The sequence below is a fragment of the Terrapene carolina genome, unplaced genomic scaffold (assembly GCF_002925995.2).
Source record: "Terrapene carolina triunguis isolate 2854851 unplaced genomic scaffold, T_m_triunguis-2.0 Scaffold93, whole genome shotgun sequence".
Classification (NCBI taxonomy): Eukaryota; Metazoa; Chordata; order Testudines; family Emydidae; genus Terrapene; species Terrapene triunguis.
Genome location: NW_020664444.1, coordinates 6,847,177 through 6,866,011, shown reverse-complemented (window position 1 = coordinate 6,866,011; position 18,835 = coordinate 6,847,177). Strand labels below are relative to the sequence as shown.

Below are 18,835 nucleotides of genomic sequence, written 5' to 3'. Positions count from 1 at the left end.
GCTCAGGAGCCAGCTGTCTTCGAGGCGGACATTGTCAGCAGCCAGCTCCGGTACTCTGGAATCCTCGAGACCATCCGCATCCGCAAAGAGGGCTTCCCGGTTCGCATCCCCTTCCAGATCTTCATCGACAGGTGCTGCTGCCTGGAGTTGCAGATTCCAGACTGAGAAGCTTTGGGATGCGGGTGGGAAGGGGCATTTCCCAAGAGTGAGCTCGAGCAGATGGAGTGGTGGGAAGGGAGGGCAAGGTAGATTCCACACAGGGGGAGCGCACTGTAGGGAGCAATCCAGTCCCCGCCCCCACCCCCCCGCAGACGGCTCCTAACAGGTCTCCTCCCTCTCTAATTTAAATGAGTACCGGGGAGCACATCTCCCGGATTTCTGTTCTGGGCCCTGTTCTTGGCTCTGATGTGGGTGGAATTACTCAAGAGGGTTTGACTTGACTTGAGTCTCTGGATCTCATGCATTAACTGTGCTCCCGGGGCTCTCTAGGTACAGGTGCCTCGTAGATATCCGGCCTGGCATCACCCCAGATGGTGTGAGCTGCGTGGAGGTGCTGAAGAAGCTGTGTGCTGTGAGTCCCACCATGTACTGCATTGGAGTCAGCAAGGTACGGCTGTTGCTTTTCCCTTTGACCATGGCCAAGCTTGTCTGAGTAGCCTGGACAGGGGAAGGGAAATCAAGGGCAGGATGTTGTACGGATCCTGCCCATGGTGAGGGCTTATGGCTGGCTGGGAATGGGATGATGTCTCAGCCTGGGGGAACCCTGCACCATTTGTATCCTGTGGGCCACAGGGTCTGTTTGCAGGGACTGGCAGGGGAAGCTACCTCTGGAGGTTCCCCTGCATGAACCAGCCACTCCAGGGAAGGGCCGGGGCGGCCGGGCGACATTTGTCAAGGTTGGTGGACTGTTAGGGTCAACGCCTGCAAACAGTGCAAAATCCCAAACCGTAATGACGGGCCTGAGGTCACATTTTCAGTTGTGCCCACGCAGCGGGCACGTGCAGCCATGCCCACGGAACGGCATGCCCTGCTTGCACGTGGCACTGCACTTGTGAATCAAGTAACTGCACTCACCAGTGGCCCCTGGTGTGCAGAGTGGGTTCTCCGCATGAACGCTTACCTGCTTGCATTGCAGTCCCAGCAACGCCGTGCACACCATTGCACATGCACTTTTAGCACGTGCACGATATGGAAATTAAACTCTAACCCTAACAATATTTCCTGGGGCTGCCCTGTCTGTCTGTCTGCGTCCATCTGTTGTCTTGTGTCTTCGGCTTAGATTGGAAGCTCTTTGGGGCAGGGGTTGTGTGTGGTTCTGTGTTGCTACAGTGGGGTCTTGGTCTCTGACTGGAGCTCCTACATGCTACCGCCATACAAATAATAATAATGCTCATTATAATAATAATCCAGCCCAGACTGTGCAACACTCGTTTGTAGGAATCTCATCAGTTCTTGCCTGCCAGAGGCCTCCTGGAAGAAGGGTGCTAATCCAGGCCAGAAGTCAGTATCGCCAACCCCAGAAGTTCAAAAAGCATGAGTCAGACCCCCCAACTATCACGTGATTGGCCCCATTATTATGAGATTTTAAAAAAAATATTATATTGTGTTTTTGATTTGGCTTTGATTTTTGAATTCCCGATGTGTTTGGGGCAGTTACAATGTGTGATCTCCCCTTCCCCGCCCATGGTGTGTGTGGGGGAGTTACTGTGTGTGATCTCCCCCTACTCCTCACCCCCAGGTGCTGGTGAGTCAGTTACAATGTGTGATCTCCCCCTACCCCCTCCAGGGTGCATGTGGGCAGTTACAGTGTGTGATCTTCCCCTTCCCCCCCAAGGTGCGTGTGGGGCAGTTACAATGTGTGATTGGCCCCTGCCCCCTCCCTGGGGTGCGTGTGGGGCAGTTACAGTGTGTGATATCCCCCTGCTCCCCCCCGGGATATATGGGACAATTAGTGTAGCCAGTAAGGTGGTTCTGGCTCTGCTGCAGAAGCTCTTGCTGTTGCTTGATGGTGCAGAGCTTCTCCCCAACCCCAAATTCTATTGAATGAATTCTCTGTTCCTCCCCCAGCCCCACATCAACTCTGCTCCCACAACCCGCAGCCTCACTTGCAGGTGCAGGGACTCCTCACCGCCCCGCTTCTCAGCCTTGGTGTAGCAAGGATCGAGAGGGATGGGGGGGAGGGGGAAGAGCAGGGAGCAAACTGACCCAGTGCTCACAGGAGGGAGGGGCAGGAGGAAGCAAATAGAACCCAGCAGCTCAGCCCTACCCAAAAAACTCCTCTTGGTTCATGGGCCAGAGCAACGGGGGAGTTCTGCCTGCATCTGCGGGAGCTGCGATTGGCTGCCCTTCCCCAGGAGGCGGGGCAGTGGGGAAGGCAGCCAATCAGGGGATGTGTGCCCCCCCAGGCAGGGCTGAAATTGGCAAGAGAGCGGGAGCATCTCGTGTCCTCGCCAGACATGCTCCAATCCCAGCTGAAATCCTTGCGTGGAAACGGCGTGAGCTGACGGCACCGCGAATGAGCTGTCATTGCTGGCGTTTGTTATTCCTTGTCCTTTGGAAGCACCCAGAGGGCTCAGTCGGGCTCAGAGCCCCATTGTGCTGTGAGCTGAACAAAGCAGCGGGCTCCCCCCTCCCCAGATCATTCAGGCGTTACACAGACCAAATCTGCTGCCGTCTCCAGCGCTGGGCGGGGGGGTTATTGTCTCTGCTGCCCCCAGGGTGGTCCTGGAATCCCCAAACATTCCCCTGTTTCAGGTGGGTTTCCTGTGGGAGCTATTTGCTATGGCTGAGCCCAGAGACCGCAGACTTTGTGTTGTGTGCAGTGCTTTTTTTAGAGTGTCTGCATCTCTCTGGGGATTCAGTCCCTGGGTCTTTGTCCCCGTGTCTTACAGCACTGCCCAAGGCATGATCTAGTCCCCTAGAAACACCCCGCCTGCCGGGCCCAGTGGTTTATCCCGGCTGGTGCTAGGGCCCGTATCGTCGGTGTGTGATGCTCTGTCGGCTCTGATCCCGATGGGGAAATTCAGACGTGCCCTTTGCTGTAGTGTCCACGGCCTCTTTGATAGCCAGACATGTTGGGAGTTGGAAACGGACGTTGTCATAGCAAGGGTGATTACAGCTGGCATTAAAGGGACACCGACTGGCAGCGGGCACTGCTGGCACCCTGCATGGTAACTGTACTCTTGGCCTGATACAGCCCTGAAAATCCTGCTGCCAAACTGGCCCCCTGGTGCCCTGATTACACGAGGGGGGGGGTCAGAACTTGGGCCCCCAGGCTGCTGCGGAAGCAGTGCACACTCGCCTGGGGGATGCACCCTCTCTCCCATAGCCGGGCCACGTCAAGGAGCGGCGCTAAGGGGCTGAATGGTCAGCTCTCCTCGCCCACAGGGAGGGTCACTGGCGGGCAAAGCTTTCGAAGGTGAGAGGAGTCCTTGGTGTGCCAAGGAGAGCCCTAGCTGGGTGACCTCAGCTAAGCGCAGCCAGGGAGCTGGGCTTGCTGGGCTCATGGGTGAGGGGTCCACTAGGCCACATTCTCCTCCCCTACCGGCTCCGCTCACGACCTGCCGCGGGATGGAAACTGATGAGTGCCCCCCTGGCTCGTACACCTGCGTCTTCGGATGCCCTGGGCCACCACTGTGGTGCCCGACCGTACAGCCATGTGTCCCTGTGTTATCGACCCCTTGGCGTCCAGACTCGGTTGTCTTGCTATGCAGCCCCTCCGCAGAGTGGGATAACGAGATGTCCTGTGGCCATCTGCATGCAGCTCACGCGGGGCAGAGGGTTAAGCCAAACCCTCCCCAACCCTACTTTGCTAGTTCTCATAGAGCCTGCCCCAGACCCCACTGAAATCAACAAGAGTCTTTCCATTCCCGCCCACAAGCTTTGGGCCAGGCAGAGTTCCCCTGGAGGTCAGTGGGAGCTGCTGGGGCAGGAGCAGGATCAGCCCCAGCCTGGCTGGTGTCCTTTGGGTAGGTGGGTGAGCTGGTTAGAAGCTGCCTCCCGCAGGGGTGGGCGCTGATACCTTTTCTCTCTCTCCCTGCTGCCAGCTGTTCATGAAGGAGCACCTGTACCAGCTGCTGGAGAGCAAGCGGGACCGTGCCCTGCACCGGGCAGCGCTCACCCTGCAGCACTACGCCCGCGCCTTCTTCATCAAGAAACGCTTCCGCTCGCTGCGCCGCAAGATCATCCTCCTCCAAAGCCAGTCCCGGGGCTACCTGGCCAGGTGCTGGGGGGCGGGGCACTGCCGGGGTGCCGCTCTGCCCTGCCACGCAGGGGCCCAGCCAGCCGCTCACTCTCCTGCTTGGGAAGGGCTGTGGGGACGAGCTACTGGGGGACAAGGCTGGGCCAAAGCCCACACCAAGGTCCCAAGCCCTTCGGGGCGCCCCTGGGCTGAGTTTCAAGTGGCCCTACGCTGAGCTTTGGGATCAGGCGGGATCCAGGCAAAGCCAAACCGTTTCAATGGGCAGAGCATAGACTATTGGGGGCACGTTCCAAAACGAAACACGGGGGGGGAGAATCTGCCCCCATTCCCCTGGTGTCAGGGCCTACGGAGCAGGCATGACCTTTCACCCCATGGCAACCCCCACCCCCCGAGGACCTGATTCAAAGGCCATTGGCAAGACTCCCATCAACATCAGTGGGGTTTGGCTCGGGCCCTCAGCCTACATGTTACATGTATGTAGAATCCTCGGGTAATAGAGTCCAAACCAGCGGGGCACCTGCAAGCGAGCCAGGCTGCCGACTGTAATTAGAGGATGGGCTGAAAATCTCTGTTCTCTCCCTAACCGTTCCAGACAGAAGTTGGGGAGGGGAGGACGGGGAGCTGGACTGGGAGCATCCGGCAGCAGACAGGGGACAGGCTGATTCGGTGCCATGGGAGCACTCCGGTGTCACGCACTTATGGCCAGTGCTGGTCAGGTGGAGCCCAGAGTCCCTTCCCTGTGCCTGACTTCCCACCTTCCCGAAGCTGAGCTATTTGTTCCTGCTGCTTGGGCAGTGCCAGGGGTCTTCCCCCTGGGCTGGGATCCGTGTACGGGGCCCGGCGTAGAGACTTCCACCTCCCCCACTAACCACGGGGTTGCTGTCCCCTGCAGGCAGAGATACAAGCGGCTGAGGAAGAGTCTGATCAAGTTCAGGTCCCTGGTGCACATGTACGTGAATCGCAGGAGGTACCTCAAGGTGAGAGCAAGCGGCTGGCGCGGCGGAATGGCAGGGGAGGGGATGGGAGGGAAGGGGGTCATGCAATGTGCCGTGGGCCTGTATTGCAGGGAGCTCTGTTGGTCAGGACTAAGGGGCAACAGCAGAACTGTGGGGGGCTCAGGGGTGGAATAGCAGGTCAGGATTGAGGGGCACTGGCAGAAGCTTGCACTGTCTGTCCTTGTCTCTAGCTTGTTCTGTAGCACCAAATTCACCCAGAAAATCCAGAGTGTATTTAGTGTAGGGGGGTCGTTACCAGTCGCCCAGGCAGAAGTAAGGACATAAGAACGGCCAAGCTGGGTCAGACCAATGGTCCGTCTATCCCAGGATCCTGTCTTCCGATGGTGGCCGGCGCCAGATGCCCCAGAGGGAGTGAAGAGAACAGGGCAATTTATCGAGTGATCCATCCCCTGTCGTGTCCTGGCTCCTGCGCTGTGTGGCGATAGTGCAGTCAAACGGTCTGAATGCTATGGGCCTGTGCCACTCGGGGCTGGTGTTAGTGACAGCCGCTTTGCACAGGGCCAGCGGCGCTGTGTCATTGTGCACAGCGGGTGTGACTCTGACCAGACGTGTGGGAGACACCGACATGGACGGAATTCACCCAAACCTGACTGGAGTCTTTGAAAGTGTGTCTGCTCCCTGCCCCGCCAACACAGGGGCATGGACTGGCTGTCCCATGGGCCAGGAACTGGTCTGAGATCCCGATGCTGGCACGTGCCCAGAAGCCCCTGGAGAGATGTGAGATTGCAGAGGGAATGGCGTTCAGATCTTGGACTCCCGTGGCCAGGGCAGGATCCTGTGGGCCAGAGCCAGCTGCTGGAACTCAGAGCATTATGTATGCTCCTGGTCCGCTGTCAGGGGCGTCTGATCTTCTTACCCGTGGTGCTGGCTGGGGTGTGTGTTCCCCTGCTGGCTGGGGACTCGGGAAGCTCGGGGTAGCCTGCAGTGGGGGCGCAGATCCAGCTGTGCCTGACCCCCCTGCCTAAGGGAAGGATGGAGGGCTGGGAGCTGCAGAGCGTATGAGACGCTCCCCCAGGGTGAGAAGCCCCCAGTGGCCACTTGCCTTGCCTGTGCCAATGCCCAGCCCTGCCCCTGGCTCCCTCCTCACCATCTGGCCCCCAGTGCTCCCAGTTCAGAGCAGAGACTCTCTGGCTGCTGTGCTGGGGGCGGGGATCCGGGCCAGGCACCCGAGTGCCGGCGCAGGAGGATGGGTTAAGCCCTGGCTTAGCCAGCTCTGTAGGCAAACAAACAGAGCAGCCTCAAAGCAGCGAGTCCCGCCCCGGCCAGCTGTGCAGGGACTGGCACATCCCTTGCCCCAGGCCCGGCAGCAGTAGCAGCACTGGGCCCCCGGGAGCCAGTCGGGGCCCATGAAGAGCGTCCGGTTCCAGCTGGATGGCGAGGACACGGTGAGTAACCAGCCAGAGCGTCCGGCCCAGCCTAGCAGGGCAACGGGACGAGCCCAGGGGAGGTAGGGGCAGCCTCTGTGCATGTGCAGGAGGGATCCTGGTGCCCACTCCCAGGGCCTGCCTGTGCGCGGGCACTGGGCTGTCTTCTGATACCGATGGACCCCTTGGCTGGTCTCCTGCTGCCTTTCGCCAGGGTGGAGCTGAGCGCTCAGGAGAGGGAGAGAATAGAGCCAGGCGTGGTGCAGGCAGGGGCTGGGCACCCTTCCCGCACCCAGCTCTGCTGATGCCACCCCCAATACAACCTGCCCCCCCCCTGCTATCCCAACGCTGGGCTCCCCCTCACCGCTCTGCCGAGGGGGTGCTGGCAACAGGGGAGCCCCTGCAGGTCATGCGTGTCCATGTGCTGTCCAGCCACCAGCCCAGCCTGCTGTACCTCACGGTACAGAACTCTGATCCCGCTGGTTTGGCTTCATTCCCGCGTCATCCTCCCACGCCCCTCCCATCCCGGCCAGATTCCTAGCGGGCAAGCGACCCGGCCCAGGCAACCGGAGCCATTCGCACAGCAGCCGGCTGGGTGTGTGTCGCTGCTGCTCTCCACGTGCCAATGTGCTCTGGTTTCAGAGGAAGGAGGAGGCTCGCAGGCGGGCGGAGGAGGAGAAGAAAAAGGCTGAGCAGGTAATGCCTGGTGGCCTCAAGTGCGCGCCTGCTGGTGCGTGGACGTGTGAAGTGTGTGTGTAGCACATGCCGTGGCGGGTGCGTGAGTGCACTGGTATGTGGGTGTGATGGATGCATGCTGATGCGGGTAGAGGGCACATGTTGGACGTCTGTGGAGGGTGCATGCCAGTGCCACTCAGTGAGTGTGTGTGTGTGTGTGTGTGTCCCTGCTGGGCTGTGTGGTGGGTGAGGTGTGCCTGGGCTGGGGGTGGGGTTACGGTAGCTGCCCACTGGAACAATTCTGGGTCACGTTCTGCTGTTGCCCACGTCAGCTGGACTCACCCTCATCCCTATGCTTGGCTGGGATGGTGGAAGAGCTCAGGGCCCGGCTGAGCGAAGCAGGTGGCCGTCTTTCCATCTCTGGACCCTGCTGTGGCTGGGTTCTGGGAGCCCAGCCTGCGCTTCCCCCGCACAGGGGATTGGACCTGGAGAGGTGATGCGGGGGGAGCCTGTTAGATCATCCAGCGCTCCAGCTCAGCACCGGAGGAGAGCATGGACGGTGATGGGGGTCTCTGTGCTCTGCTCTCAGGAGCTGACCAGGAGGGAGGTGGTGGATGTAACGCACCTGGAAGTCCCCGCTGAGCTAGCGGGGCTGCTGGAGCTGGCGGCAGGTAAGCGCTCATTTCCCACACAGGGCTGGGTCCGAGCAGCTGGGAACGGTCCAGAGGGGATCCAGGCCCACTAGCAAAGTCAGCTTCACCAGCACCGGCCTCCTGTCTCTGCAGACAATCCCATAAGACTGCCCTGCTCAGCGTCTGCCTGCTCTTGTGCAGCTCAGATGCCAGACTCCACCCCAGAGGTGGTTGCCCTGCAGTGGTAGGTGAGGAGCTCCCTAAATCTAGGGGGGTCAAATTCTAGCCAACTACTGCACCCCTAGCACCCCATGGGAGTCACGAGGGTGCAGTGGAGAAAAAGGACCTGTCCCCCAGCCTGTTAAATGCCTTGGGACCCTCAGGGAGAAAAACCGGCTAGAGATGGAAGCTGTTATCATGACCAAGTCGGCAACTAGAGGGACCCCTTCCCAGAGAGGAGGCAGCAGGGGGCCAACCACACTCGATCCTAGGCAGAGCTGTCTAGTGGTTAGAGCACGGGACGGGATTCAGGATGCCTGGGTTCTATTCCCAGTTCTGTCATTGGCCTCTGAGCCTCAGTTTCCCCCTGGGATACTGTGAGGTTTAGCTGGGCCACGTTGGTCTAGGCGTCTCCAGAGAGAGTCAGCAAGCGCTGTCTCTGCCCTGCCCCCAGAAGGAGCTCAGCCCAGCCTCCTGGCTGCACCAACATGGGTTTGATTCTGCCCTGCCCTGGAGCCGAAGGATCCCAGGCTGAGACACCCCAGGGAGCTTCTGTTTGCTGCCCACCTTTATTCCCTAAGCCAGTGGCAGGGGCTGGAGCCTCTCCTCCTCCCGACCCCACTGACTCCTGGTGCCTCTGTTCTCCCCCAGCTCACAAGCCGGTGAATGCTCAGTGCGTCGTTCCGGTCCCTGCGCCCAAACTGCACACGGACTCCCGGCTCACCCTGCCACTCGACATCAACAACTACCCCATGGCCAAGTATGTGCGGGTCCACTTCCAGGTAAGGGACGCACCGAGCAGCCCCCTGAGCCACTCCGCGCCCTCGAAAGAACGGGCAGTAGAAGGAGGGAGGGATGCTCAGTAGTTAGCTGGGACCGGGAGCCAGGACACCTGGATTCTATTCCTGTCTCTGGGAGGGAGTCAATCCTCTGGGAGTTAGAGAGCGTGCTGGGAATTCAAACTCCAGGGCTCTCCTCCAGCTCAGGGAGGGAGTGTTAAGTGGTTACAGCAGGGGCCTGGGAGTCAGGACTGCTGGAGTCTCTTCCCGCCTCTGCCATCGACTCGCCGAGTGACCTTGGGCAAGTTACTTACCCTCTTGCTTTCCCCAGCTGCAAAACGGGGCTGATGGTGCTTACTGACCTCCCAGGGAAGTTAGGAGGGGCCTGATCCTGTGACATGCTGAGCACCGGGTCAATGAGCACACAGGATGCTGAGGCTTGGATGCAAAGGGCTCCCTCCAGGCAGATTGTAGCGTCTGTGAATGGGCCTGAGCTTAAAGGGACTCGGTTGAGAGAAAATCAGACGACTGGAGAAAGGAAGCATGCTTCTCTGTGCTACTGGCTCCCCTTTGATCACCGAATCAACGTCCCTGACCTGTGCGTGCCATGTGCCTTCTGGGTTTCACTCAGCCCGGGCCGGGATCCGAGCCGGCTTTGTTCTAGTCCGGCCTGTCATTCGGGTCTCACGCATGCAGCAGGATGCCACAAGCCACAGGCAGACGTTTGCATTTTTGTCCGGAAGATCTTGTCGTCATCGAATTCTCACTCACACGCTTCTCTTCCCAGGAGATTGTGCACGGCATCTGCTGGTGCCCAGGGGCTGGGTCCTGCTCTCCGCGCTGCTCCTGGAGTGATGGAGTCACTCTGCGTCTGAGAGCAGAATACGGCCCCTCGCTCGGCATTTGGCCTGTGCCTGTCTCGTGGAAGTGGTGTGCGCCCGCGTGGGGCTGCTGTCTGACAGACCGTTCTGTATCTCTACAGCGGGATGCTGCCCTACCTCCCTCACTTCCCAGCTGAACGCACCGGGCTCGGTGCTGGGGGATTTTGTAACGTTCCTTTAGTCACCAATGATCGTTCCAGCCAGGACCTTTCAACGGGCCTTGCCCATCGTTGGCCTTCATGGCTGCCCATAGCCTGAGCTTTGCCGAACCCCTGCAGCGGGGTTCAATGCGCCTGTCCTCTGTTGCCCCGCAGGAGCCGTCGTTCGGGATGCTCACCGCGCCACTGGCGTCCCCGCTGACCCAGCTGGAGGAGGAGCTGGTGCAGGAAGCGCTCAGTCTGTTCAAGCTGGTAGGTTGGTGTTCACAGCATCTCCTGGCCTCATCCCCAAGGCCTCTGGTTTGTCCAGAGCGTCTCCTTGTGGTCTGGGGATTGCAGAGGGAAGGGAGCAAGGCTCCGTCCAGCCAAGGGGTAGGAGGATTCATGGCTAATGGGCATAAGTCCATAAATCAGTTTGGGCTGGAGGCCTGGGATGCCCCCTCAGGTCCTGCCTCCAGCCCCTGATCCCTGGCCTGACTCTGCTGTCCTGGCCATAGGCACATGCTCAGAGGGGCCTTTCAGCAGGGATGGAGAAAAAAAGACCACCAGGAGTTCACAGCGTTGCTATGGGACCTCGTGGCTTCTCCAGCACCAGCCCAGCGCCCATGACGGGTGATGCTAAAGATCTTGACCCACCATCTCCAAAGGGGTGAAACCAGCCCACTCAGAGCCCAGGGTGGTGGGGTTGGGACAGGGAGCTCTTCAGGAGGAGGGCTAGCTCCTGCACCAGTGCTCTGCCAGCCCTGTCCCCTCTCAGGGATGGGGAGTGACACTGCACCAGGGCAGGCTGGGCACAAAGGCAGGCGCTGGGACCAGCAGCTGCAGCGCGGATGGCTCCATGGAGATGGGATGATGCCTCCCAGGAGAAAGATGTCCGGGGGCACCCCTGGAAAGAGGGGGGAGGCCTGTCTGTGTTGGGGGAAGGGAAGGAGAGATTTCTGACCGTTGCTCGGTATCCCACATCTCCTGGCCCCTCTCCCCGCGGTAGATTCTGCGCTTCATGGGTGACCCGCACCTCGGCGGCACCCCGGAGAGCCTGTTTGGGAACTACATCGTGCAGAAGGGGCTCTGGGCGCCGGGCCTGCGGGATGAGATCCTGGCTCAGATCGCTAACCAGGTGTGGCGCAACACCAACGTCAACAACGAGGAGCGGGGCTGGCTCCTCCTGGCCGCCTGCCTCAGCGGCTTTGCCCCCTCCGCCGGCCTGGAGAAACACCTGCTCAAGTGAGCACTGGGGCTGGGGAGAGGCCGTGAGGGAGCCCATGGGACAGGGCTGAACATCCCTCCTTCTAGCCCCCTTAGCTGCCAGTGAACCCTATGGGAATCAAGGGCATCCGCACATACAGCTCCTCCGCAGGGCTCAAACCTGCAACCCTCCGCCCCAAAACCTCTGGCTTGTACCCCTTGAGCTAAAGCAGGAACTCCTTTAGCTGTGCGGCAGCAGTAGGCTATTGTAATCCCTGGGCTGGCCTCTAGGGGGAGACATCAGCACTCACACTAAGCGCAGGGTATTCCATCAGCACCTGGAAAGGTTGGGGCTGTTGGATGCGCAGCCGGAGACATGCCCCTGCCTCGCGGCTCCATCAGGGCTTCCAAGTGACCCATGGCGTTGCCTGGAGAGCACGAGTCAGTGAAAGTCAAAGGAGGTTGGGTCCTGCTTCACTGTGCAGATGCGTGTCCTGCTGGCCCAGCCCCCTCCCACGGCGTCCATCCTTCCTGTGTAGGTTTGTTTCCGACTACGCCTTTGATGGCTACAAGCCGGTGTGCCAGCACAAGCTGATGCAGGCCATGCTGAGGTCCCAGCTTGGCCCCGAGGCGGCCCGGGCCTACCCACCGTCGCTGCTTGAGTGGACAGCCAACAGGCAGAGAGCAAGCATGGCCTTGGACGTCTACTGCTTCAACGGTGAGGGGCCTCTGGGACGAACCCAGGGGCCTTGGTCAAGACTCAGCCCGGGGGGTCAGGGGGATCGAGGGCGGCTGCAGGGAGAGGTGATGCCACTGCCCTGGTGGGCCAGACGCTGGTGGGCCTGGCTGGCACTCCGCGCACACCCCCATGGCTCAGTGGGGGCTCACAGGGGTTAGTGAAGACAGAACGTGGCCCAGAGTCTGGGCTCTTGGGGGTGGATAAAGCCAGGATCTTGGGGAACTGGCCCTAGAGTGCGGGGGCGTGGGGGAAGCAGGGAGGCTGGTGGCTGGGCCGCTGCGCTTGCAGGGGGATCGGGACTGAGAGGCAGAGGCAGACTGGGAAGCGATGTGCAAGGGGAAAATGGGATGGGGGGTGAAGGAGTGGGGGCGCAGTAATTTGGGGGAGTCCAACATTTGGGTGCACCCCAGCCCTCATTTAGCCTTAACCATCCTCTGTTTCCATCCCTTCCCCATGCCCTTCTTTCCCTGCCCAGCCCCGGGGGCAGTTTTGCCAGTGCGCGCTCACTGCCCCACGTACCCAAACGGACTCCAGGTGGGGGGTGCGTGGGTCGGGGCTGGGGTTCGGCTGCTCGGTAACATGCAGCGATTTGACCGTCTGCTCTTAACTTCTCAGGTGACTACTTCTCCTGCCCCATCCATTCCTGGAGCACAGGGGAGGAGCTGGCAGGGGACGTGCTGAAGCACAGGTAGGGGGGCTTTGGCCCTGCTGGGGACGGCCGGCGTCCCGACCACCTGCCCCATGGATCTGTCTGCTCCGTTTCCCACAGGGACTGTGGAAGCCCTTGGCCCACGCTGTGCTAGGCAGAGCCAGCTAGGCTGGGGCTCTCTAGTCAAGTAAGAAGCAATGACTAGCTAACGCTACACAATTTGGATCCAGAGTCCCAATGGGCAGGGTGCATACGGATCTGGGGCCCGAGAGGGCTGGTTCAGGCCCCATCTCTAGCCATACGCAGCGTCTCGGGCGCAAAGCAATGAGTCCTTCCCCAGCAGGGCCGTGGACTATCGCAGCAGCTGCTGGCTGTGGAACTGGTGGGCCCTGGTTCTATTTCGGCAGCTGTGGGTGCGTGTTGGGGGGCTGCTGCTGGGTCTCGATGCATGGAGGGCCAGGGCCAGGGCCTGGCCTAGTGGTGGGGTTGAGCAGGCAGGGCTCACCCCACGAAGGCCTGCCCTGGGCCTGCTCTGTCTCCTCCTCGCTGCGTCCCCCCTCAGGAGTGCGCTCTCCTGGCTCAGACGCTGTGCTTTGCCGGCAGGGGGCTGATGGAAGGCTGGAGGGGCTGGTCCATCTCCATGAAGGATGGCGCCCAGTGGGCTGAGCTGGCTGGCCATGATTACATCCTGGACCTCGTTTCCGACCTGGAGCTGCCCAGGGGCTTCCCCAAGCAGAAATCTTATTTCATCGTCGCTTCAGAGCGGGTGGACAAGGGCAGCAGCGCCGCCAGCACGTAGGTATCCGGGGATGCTGAGTAGCCTAGAGGGGAGAGCCTGGCCGGGCCCGGGGGCCCATGAGCTCCCAGCGGCTGTGGGGGAGGTCAGAACCCCAGATCCCCAGTGTGCAGACCTATTCCAGAGCCGCTTGGAGCATCTGGATGCCCTTCACAGCAGCTCTGCTTTTAAAGGGACAGCTACCAGAGCGCTGGGCCCCTTTGAAGCTCCCGATCATTCAGCTGCATAGTGTGCAATATACGTACCACTGCATGCACTGCAAATGCTTTCTGAGAGGCGTGAGGTGTGGCCATCAGAAGGAGGCGTGGCCAGAAGAGGGGGTGTGGCCTCTGGAGGGAGGTGTGGCCTCTGGAGGGAGCGGAGCATAGGCCTGGGAGCCAGGAACAGCTGGGATCTTATCACAGCAGGGCCACTGGCTCGCTTTGATCTTAGGCGCCTGGAAGGGCAGAAATCTTGCGAGATCCGGAGTGTTTGGGCAGGGTGGGACGAGCGCCCATTGCCGGACCCTCAGCCTAGCCCTGCCTCAGAGCCGGCTGCACGCAGGGTCTCTATCTCAGCGGGTCTCCAGCAGCGATGATGCCAGCAGCCGCCTGCAGTCACCAGCAGATGAAGAGAAACCAATGAAGGGTGGAGATTAAACAGCTGTTCCCTCTTTATGCCCCCCCCCCCCCGCTTTTTTCTCTGTAGAGTATTCGGACAAGGCTTGGATTCGGACGAGGAAGTCCCTCCTCCCCCACTCACAAAGGCCCCCACTCTGCCGCCTCCAAACACCCCTGACTCAGATGGATATTACAGTCGTGGTAAGAGTCAAACTCGCCTTCCTGCAGCCTTCTCCCCCCAGACTGGGCCCCTCTTTCCACAGACAGAGCAGTGCAACTCCCATTCACTTCAGGATCCAGCTCAAAATCATCTTGGCCTGGGGCTTTAGAAAAAGGCAACCCTTCCCATAATGCACCTGACCACTCCTGGTCTCTGTAGGGGAGGGGGGTTTGAGGGCCCTCCTGACCCGATGCCCTGAAGCATGAGATTTGGTCACCCCCGCTTTAGCCTGCAGAGATGTTAATGTCACCATGGCCATGGAATTATCCAGCTATAGACTCTGGAGTGCAGGGAGTTTCGCGGTTACGGGCCATTAGCCCATGAACCCGGGAAGCGTTTGGAAGCAGTAGGCACTAGTCAGCCAACACCTTCCTCTTCGGCTAACTCTTCCTCTGCCTGTTGTGACCCCGCCAGCAGATTCCGACACCGTCAGCGAAGCTCGAACACACAAGGGGTTGGATCGTTACCTGGACAGTCTGTTTGACCCGGTCCTGTCCTATGGGAATGGGGTAAGGACAGTTCCCTGTTGGGAATGAGAGGAAGGACGGCTGGGGCTTGGGAGCCCGGCCCTACTTCACGGAGGTGTCATTAAGGACTGTGGGGGCCCAGTGACTAGGGAAATGGGGCCCAGGCAAGGACCATAGATAGATCAAGGGAGTCCCTGTCTTAACTGCAGCAGTTTCCCCCCGGGACCCTTAGGCGCTTGGGTGTAAGAAGGGAATGAACCACAGCAGAAAACTCTTTGGGGCTAGATTCACGGGGCAGCAGAGTCTATGTTTGCTAGCCAGGCCCCCTGCCCAGTGTCAGCAAGGCTGACGGGTTTAATCTGCTGTCTCTGCCGAATGGCTTAAGCACCAGGTTGGAAGCACTGCAGCTTTAAGTCTCTGGCACTTAAGCACCTGTGTGGGCCCCTATGATCCCACAGCTCTTTGGTGAGAATCCAAGCTGGGTGGCCTCTGTTCTCCCGCTTCCCTTCCCACCCCAGAGGTGGCTGCATTTCCATAGCAGGGGTGGCCCTTTGGGAGTGGCATGAAAGCTGCTGTATAAACGTCACCCGCTATTATGTTACTGGAGTTTATTCTTGTCTCTTGTGCTGTGCCAGGTGGCAGGCCCCGGGAAGGGGATCAGTTACATTGCAGTTGAGAGGGCTGGATGGAGCCATCACCCTCATCTAGGCAGAACCATTAGGTGGGCTCCCCGAATGGGGGCATGGGGACGAGTTACCCCGGGAGAAGCTAGGAGGCATGAAACCTGAGTTGTTACGACGCCTCAGCCGTATTGGCTTTTGGCTCCCTACCTGTCCATTGCGATTGCAGCGTTAGTGGGGAAGGAGCTGTCACTCGATCTCCCTGGCCTGGATGTTCCCTGGCACTCGTCTGCCGTGGCTGGGATCACTTTCCAGCCTGCCACCGAGGCTCCCGCCCCTGCCACCCTCGAACCTTTGTTTGCTCTGTTCCCGCCTCTCTCCCGTGCCAGGACTTGGAGAAGCCGGCTGCTGTCTCCCGGAAGATGAAAGGAGGCGGCCGAGTAGGAGGTGGGGGCAGCAATGTGGACCAAGGCAGTGCCAGAGCACCCATGGAGATGCCCCAGCAGACTGGTGAGTGTGGGCAGAGCCTCCTGGCCTTGCACAGGGCAATGCCTGCCAGAGCAGGACTCTGCAGGGCGCAAGGCTCCTGGGCTCTATTCCCAGCTCTGCCACGGGCCTGCTGGGTGACCTTAGGCAAGTCACTGCCCTGCTCTGGGCCTCAGTTTCCCCATCTGCACAGTGGGGATGACGATCATAATAATCGTAATACCTAGCTCATGCCTAGCACTTTTCATCCATGGATCTAAGTCGCTTTACACAGGAGGGCAGGATCACTGTCCCCATTATACAGATGGGGAAACTGAGGCATGGGAGGGGAAGTGACTCGCCAAAGGTCATTCAGCAAAGCAGTGGCAGAGCAGAGCCGGAACTTGAACCCAGGTCTAAGTCTCAGTCCAGTGTCCTATTCACTAGGTCGCACAGCTGGGAAGGGCGAGGTCAGGTGTGTGGAAGTGTGAGATCTGTGGCCAGAAGGAGCTGCAGGGAGACTGCTTGCCCTGTGCCTGTGAGCAGAGGGCTGCTTGTGTTAGGGGACTCTGAACACGCCCAGGGGTGGCTACTACAGCGCCAAGAGAAGCTATAGGGGTACGCTAGGGCCAGATTTCCTCAGGGAAGTTGTAATCACTAGGAAGGGGAATGTAGCCCCTTCCGTCCCACCTGATTTCAGTGGGGCTGGCTGGCTCAGTGACCATGGGGCCTTCCCCTTCTGAGGCTTGAAATGAGTCTTAACTACCCACGTCCCCACTCCACCCCCAGCTTTGAGGTGATTGGCTGAAAGCTGGGACTGGAGTAATGGTGGGGGGCTTCAGTGGGGTGTGTGGAGATCTCAGCCTGCCAGCCAAGGGCATTCCCGTATCCCTCCCACGAAGAGGGGTGGTGCCCAGAACGCAGGCGCCTCTGGGAGCAACATGCCCGTATTGCTGCACGCAGGACGGTCGGATGGGCCGTGAGCGAGCCGTCCTGCTGCAGAAAATGTGGCTCCTCGGCACACGGTACAGACAGGATCCAGCCTCGGCTGGTAAGGGGTGGCAGCACTGTGAACCAGCGTGGGGCCTTCAGCCAAGGAAGGGTGGAGAGGGCTCCCTTTGAAGCCACGGTCTAGAGGGGTCAGGTGAGAGCAATGCAAGGCGCTCCCCTGTCCCTGGGCTGTGCACCCTGCCCCTGCTTTCCCAGCCACTCTGTCCTCTCCAGGTCCATGCCCTACACCCGTCACTGTGGTATCTGAGCCCCAGCGAAGCTGTGTGCACACTTCCAGGCTCCCGCGTTTGCTGGACTGCCCCCTTCTCTGCGCACGCCCAGGCAGCAGCTCTATCCGCCGGCCTTTGGCAAGCGCTTCCGTTTCTGGTTTCATCCCAGCTCCCTCCTCTTTGCATTTGCAGGTTTGCAGGAGCCCGGTTTGGTGCTGCAGCGCGACCACATCAAGCAGCAGGCCCTGCTCCGGGTCAGTGGGGCCGGGGACTTGGGGGGCACAGTAGGGGGCAGCGCTGAGGTGTAAAGCACACGCAGCAGCATGTCAGTACTGCAGGAGCTGTGGGGCTTTTCCCTTGCCGATTCCAGTGCCTTAGTTCAAAATGTGTCAGATCCCTGCCCGGGATAGTGACTGGGGCGCTGGGGCGGGCAGAGGCCCCAGGCACTAAGGGGCGGTAGAGATGACAGGCCACAAGGACGTCAGGGTTTAACACTCCCCTCCCATCCCAAGCGGAATGTGGTTGGGGCTGGAGATTTGGAGCAGCCTTGGAGGAAGGGGGCCTGGCCACTGGTTCGCATCTCTGTCCTGCCCTATGGGAGCACCTGGGATGAGCGAGGGGGTGTCTGAGGATGCGGTGGAATCCGGCCATGGGGCAGCGCGCAGCCTGTGCTCACACCCGCTCCCTCGTTTCGGCGGCGCAGGCTCGTCAGATCACCAGGCAGGCGACGGCTCTGCAGCAGCAGCAGGCGGATGGCACAGTCTCCCCCAACGCCTCCCAGGCCACCAGCCCCAGACCTGCCGACCGAGCCCCCAGCACAGTCCAGAGCGCGCCCGGCATGGCACTGCTGCTGCAGGTGGGTCTGTCTCATCTGCCCCTGCTGGGGGGGATGGGAACACACCCAGCCTGCGTTCAGAGCAAGAAGTTAACCATATGGCCCTAAAATCCCTTTTCTCCGCTGTGAGTGTCAAGACGAGCAGGCAAGGGATTGACTTCTAGGACGTTACATCTGGCTGCCGGCCCTTTTATAGCCTTTCCCTGAGGGCTAATGAGCCCAACCCAGCCCCGGTGAGGAGTAGAACAGGGCTGGACAGGACCCTGCGTCTCTTGGCAGATCACGTGTCCCCCCTGGGGGCGGCTGAGCCCTGAGAAGGTGTGAGGCTGCCCTCCAGGGAGGCCGAGTGCTGCCGGACACCGGATGGCAGGCTCCCAGGCAGGGTCATCGTTTCTCCCATCTCATTCTTCTCTCATAGGCTGGCATGGCCCCAGCCCTCTTTTATGGACCCTCCCTGGAGCTGTGTGTCCTGGGGGTGAGGAGAGAAATAGAAACCCCAGGGAGTGGGGGAGATGGACTCCCCACGGAGTGACTGCTGGCCCCAGTGCGGTGCTAGGAGTAGCCTTTTCTTGGTATTGAAAGTGAATTTAGGGCTGGCGTATTACACCACTGTGGGTTCGGCTCCGGTGGCGGCAGGCTCAACAGAGTTACCTCTGCCACTAGTCTCAGATCTAGAGCTGCTAGGAACACGTGAAAACCAAGGAAAGAAACACGGATATTCACAAGAACAATGTCTAATATCTTTTATCAATTGTATTAACGCTACCAACAGCATTATGAGTATCCAAGGCTAGATACATCCTACATCTGTCCAGGCACAAATTATAGCTACAGTTGTACACACCTCCTCCTAGAGAGTGTTAGAGTCTGACAGGGCTCTCCTGGATTATCAGGAGAGGGAAGGCTTCTGCTGGAGTTTTCCCATAGGAAGCTCAATTTTCCCACTCTGGGCACCCTCTTTTATCATGCGATTCTGTCTGTACCTCATCCTCTGCGCCTGTGCGTGAAAGTATCAACCCTCTTTTTCCTTATTTGTATTGTGTCTCCCCAGAATATGGGGGTACCCTGTTTCCCATAGGTTGTGTGTAGTTCCTTTTATTCTCATTAGCATGGAC

At 59.8% G+C, this 18,835-nt stretch overlaps 1 protein-coding gene across 1 annotated transcript in view; it reads left to right on the top strand.

The window, feature by feature from the left end:
* Nucleotides 1-18,835, top strand: part of MYO15A (myosin XVA) — an 83,072-nt gene that overhangs the window by 27,770 nt on the left and 36,467 nt on the right. The window contains exons 23-38 of the mRNA XM_029911272.1: nucleotides 7-131; nucleotides 490-607; nucleotides 4,047-4,222; nucleotides 5,094-5,235; nucleotides 7,846-7,927; nucleotides 8,759-8,889; nucleotides 10,082-10,177; nucleotides 10,914-11,149; nucleotides 11,650-11,828; nucleotides 12,465-12,537; nucleotides 13,102-13,293; nucleotides 13,982-14,094; nucleotides 14,531-14,622; nucleotides 15,590-15,710; nucleotides 17,078-17,139; nucleotides 17,589-17,741. Of these exons, the coding sequence (XP_029767132.1) occupies nucleotides 7-131; nucleotides 490-607; nucleotides 4,047-4,222; nucleotides 5,094-5,235; nucleotides 7,846-7,927; nucleotides 8,759-8,889; nucleotides 10,082-10,177; nucleotides 10,914-11,149; nucleotides 11,650-11,828; nucleotides 12,465-12,537; nucleotides 13,102-13,293; nucleotides 13,982-14,094; nucleotides 14,531-14,622; nucleotides 15,590-15,710; nucleotides 17,078-17,139; nucleotides 17,589-17,741 (2,091 nt within the window). The remainder of the gene's footprint in view (nucleotides 1-6; nucleotides 132-489; nucleotides 608-4,046; nucleotides 4,223-5,093; nucleotides 5,236-7,845; nucleotides 7,928-8,758; nucleotides 8,890-10,081; nucleotides 10,178-10,913; nucleotides 11,150-11,649; nucleotides 11,829-12,464; nucleotides 12,538-13,101; nucleotides 13,294-13,981; nucleotides 14,095-14,530; nucleotides 14,623-15,589; nucleotides 15,711-17,077; nucleotides 17,140-17,588; nucleotides 17,742-18,835) is intronic.